Below are 3480 nucleotides of genomic sequence, written 5' to 3'. Positions count from 1 at the left end.
GTGCGTGATGGGATGGTGATGTTCATCATAAGAGTAACATTAACAAGTAATTAAATGGTCGAGAGTATATTTTATTATATAGGGGAGATCTAGTATACGTGTTTGGAGTATGGAGTACTGTGTCCCGCGAATGCAAAAAGGTATGTATGGGGAAGTCATGCATGCATGGGAGAGCGAATCCACAGGGAATGAAGTGTCAAAGGGTTGGACCAAACGAGATACTATGTCGTCATTTGGTCACACGCTTATGCTTTTGTGCACGAAGAAATGGCTATACAAGCTATGACTATATATTGGCACATAGTGTTGATGGTTATAGTTTGTGTGTTAGTGATGTCAAAAGCCTTTGGAAACTAGTGCTCATGCAAGACACAAAAATATGGAATTGAAGAAGTCGATCTCATGTATATATATTCACTGATGAAAGCTTGAGGAAAGAAAGCAACTTGGCATCTGATATTTTTGCAGATTTATCAGATTTCACAATGATGAAAATTGAGAGATACAATGCACAGCATTCTCAATAAAACAAAATTAAGAGAAGGAGAAAGTCAGAAATCATCACCAATTGTGTCTTTTATATTGGTTTTTTAGCAGACAAAAATAAATCATCATCATCATTTTCTGAGTATGCAGCCACTTGCACACGCGCAAATGTACATAAAGAGGGAAGGAAAGAGAAATTACAAATATTCTAGAAGACAATTGAGCACTCTGACACTGAAACTATGAAGTTAAGATTTAAACTTTTCCATGGAGATAATAATGCAGAAATAGTATTATATCATCATCATCATGCCCTTTATGTATGTGCATGCATCACATGTTTTTTTATTTATAAATAATAATAGTTTTTTTTTTATAAAAAATAATAATTAAAGATAAAAATTGCTATTGAGTCACAGACTACACAGTAGATAAAACAAAAGATACGTGAATTGTGCTTTTTTGGTTATTGCCGCATATTCATTTGGCAGTTTTGGGATTCAAAGATAAGTAAGGTTTCAATCTCTCTTGCAACAGAAGCATGTTGTCCCACTTTCGTGCTACCTGTAAATGCCATTCTTATATTCCATGGTGAGTGCTTACCATTCTTATGTAAAACCAAAGATCCACTGAAAAATAAAAATCTTAATGATAGGCCTTCTGAAAAAATATGAAACATCTTTTTTTAAAAAAATGCGTGCTTGTATTTAAGAAAAGGTCAGTGAAGGAAGGGGAACACTCATGGATCGACATCAATTTAAGTAACACATCAATACCAAAATATGAACATTTTAAAATTGTGAGAGAAATTGGATGTGATATAGAACACAAGTTAATAATTACCTGGAAAAAAGGATTCCACAGTCACATCTATATTCTCTAGTACCACATGTTTTTGAGTGAGCTTTCCAATCTGACTGAACCGCGTATATCTTTGAGCACTTTTCACATTTCCACTTCTTCTCTCCATGCTTTCTGCAGAAGTGTTTCTTGATTCCTGTAAGATCCCCCAGGGCTCTTGAGGGGTCGTGGTGAACGCATGAAGGTTCAGGGCAAACGTAGGCTTTCTTTTTCACCTCTTTGCTGCTCCTTTGCTTCAGCTTCCAAGGGAGGTTGTGGCCCCTCCTATGAAGCTGCAGGTTCTGATCTCTCTGGAAACCCTTGTGACAGATCTCACAAACAAATCTGTTAGTGGCCAAAAGGGTCTTCGGAGATAAGGCTATCACTTCAGCATCTGGGTCTGAAACAAAGATATATATACCTTCAATATTCTAACTGATCAACTGAAGGACACATTTTTTTATAGCAAACATCCCACACAATTTCGAAAGCATTTATAGAAGTACTTATAGATTATCTATCAACAATAATAGAATTTGAACTCTTGTTCTTTTAGAATAAAAATTTTATCCGTACCAACTAGACTTATTTTTGTTTGCAGGATATTTATGTTATATACAGGTACCAAAGAGTTCAATTAATTGTGAAATTATAATGATAATGAAGTATTGTACCTGGATTTCCAGGTAGGCTTCTCTTTTTCTTGATCTTTTGAGGCTGTTGTTGTTGTTGAGGAGAAATGTTTGAGACCCAGGGATTGAGTCCTCCCAAGTCCTGAACTTTTGTCCCAGAAGAAACACTGGCATCCTCAGACAAAGAAGTTGAATTGGAAATAGCAGTGGGGAACATATTGCCTTTGAAGAAAAACTCCAACAGGATGCGAATGAAAAAAAGAAGAAAAAGCGAGACACGATGTTATATTCTATATGCTATTTTGGTTCCACAAGTAGCCACTTTACTTTGCAGTTCGGAACGGATATACCAAGAAGACGATAATTAAGCAAAACAAGTTGAAAGAGAAAGGCATAAGTAGAGATTCTCTTTTGTGGTAAAAAGAAAGCTAAAATTAATCTCGTGAAGAGAGGATATATGATGATGATGGTGGTGGTGTGTTATTTTCCAAGTCGCTATCTATCTAAGCCATGGATTGCTTGTCTGAGAAACTCTGCACAACTATATCAGACAGATCTCTCTCTTTTCTCTCTCTTTGAATTTGTGTATGTGTGGAATTGATCAATGCAAGAGAATCCAGCATGCAATCGAAAGCAGAAGATATTTAATTTCCTAAATACAACAATCTCGATTTCCAAATAGGACTTGTCAACATTTTTTAATTTCTTTTCTTATAGAAAAGACTATTTGTGTATACAAAGAGAGGGGAGAGAAATATGTTATGTCTCTGGGTATTGTAAATAATAGAGACGAGAAGAAAGGGTGATGATGACAGTGGCAGACTAAGGAGGGAGGTGACAAAATGTAAAACGGCTTTGTGGATAAAATTTTATGCAATTTTCGGATTGGAGATATATTTTAAAAAATTATTTAAAATCAGATAAATTATAATAGGTATTTGGACTTTTAATTATAACTTGTTGTACCACTTGTTATCATTTTTTTGTTTGTTTTATTTTTTTAATTGAAGTCATAAAATTATTTACAAATTTATTAATTTATGATTGTTCTTTTTTGGTTTTATGACTTTAAAGTTGTAAATTTTTTTTTTAATTTTTTAAATGTTCATGATTTTGAAGTGGTAAATCTGTTTTTTTTTTTAGTTTTTATTTTAAATTTATAATTGTTTATGGTTTTATTTTATTTTAAATAAAAAAATTAAAAAAATATATTTAAATATATAATAAATAATATTAAGTTAACTTATTAATTAGTATATTTTTATGATTTTATTTAATATGTTATTAATTTATTTTAATGTTTTATTATTTAAAACATGTTATATATATTTTTAATATAGTTTAATTTAAATGTTTTTTTATTTAAAGTTTAAATAATCTATCAATAAAAATTAAAAACAATATAATTAATACATTAATATAAAACGCATAATACAAATGAAAGGAAAACATAAAAATTACAAATTATTTTAGTCATATACTTGTTTGTATGTATAGTTAGTATGATTATATCATTCACTTT

General features: G+C 31.5%; 1 protein-coding gene across 1 annotated transcript in view; it reads right to left on the bottom strand.

Annotated features, from left to right (window-relative positions):
- The window catches only part of LOC100788975 (protein indeterminate-domain 12), a 4648-nt gene extending 1828 nt beyond the window's left edge, over window positions 1-2820 (bottom strand). The window contains exons 1-2 of the mRNA XM_003553424.5: window positions 2001-2820; window positions 1330-1726 (exon numbers count right to left, since the gene is read on the bottom strand). Of these exons, the coding sequence (XP_003553472.1) occupies window positions 1330-1726; window positions 2001-2175 (572 nt within the window). The 5' untranslated portion in view covers window positions 2176-2820. The remainder of the gene's footprint in view (window positions 1-1329; window positions 1727-2000) is intronic.
- Between the last annotated feature and the right edge of the window lie 660 nt (window positions 2821-3480).

Source organism: Glycine max, chromosome 19, assembly GCF_000004515.6.
Source record: "Glycine max cultivar Williams 82 chromosome 19, Glycine_max_v4.0, whole genome shotgun sequence".
Lineage (NCBI taxonomy): Eukaryota > Viridiplantae > Streptophyta > Magnoliopsida > Fabales > Fabaceae > Glycine > Glycine max.
This window is presented reverse-complemented; position numbering and strand designations above follow the sequence as displayed.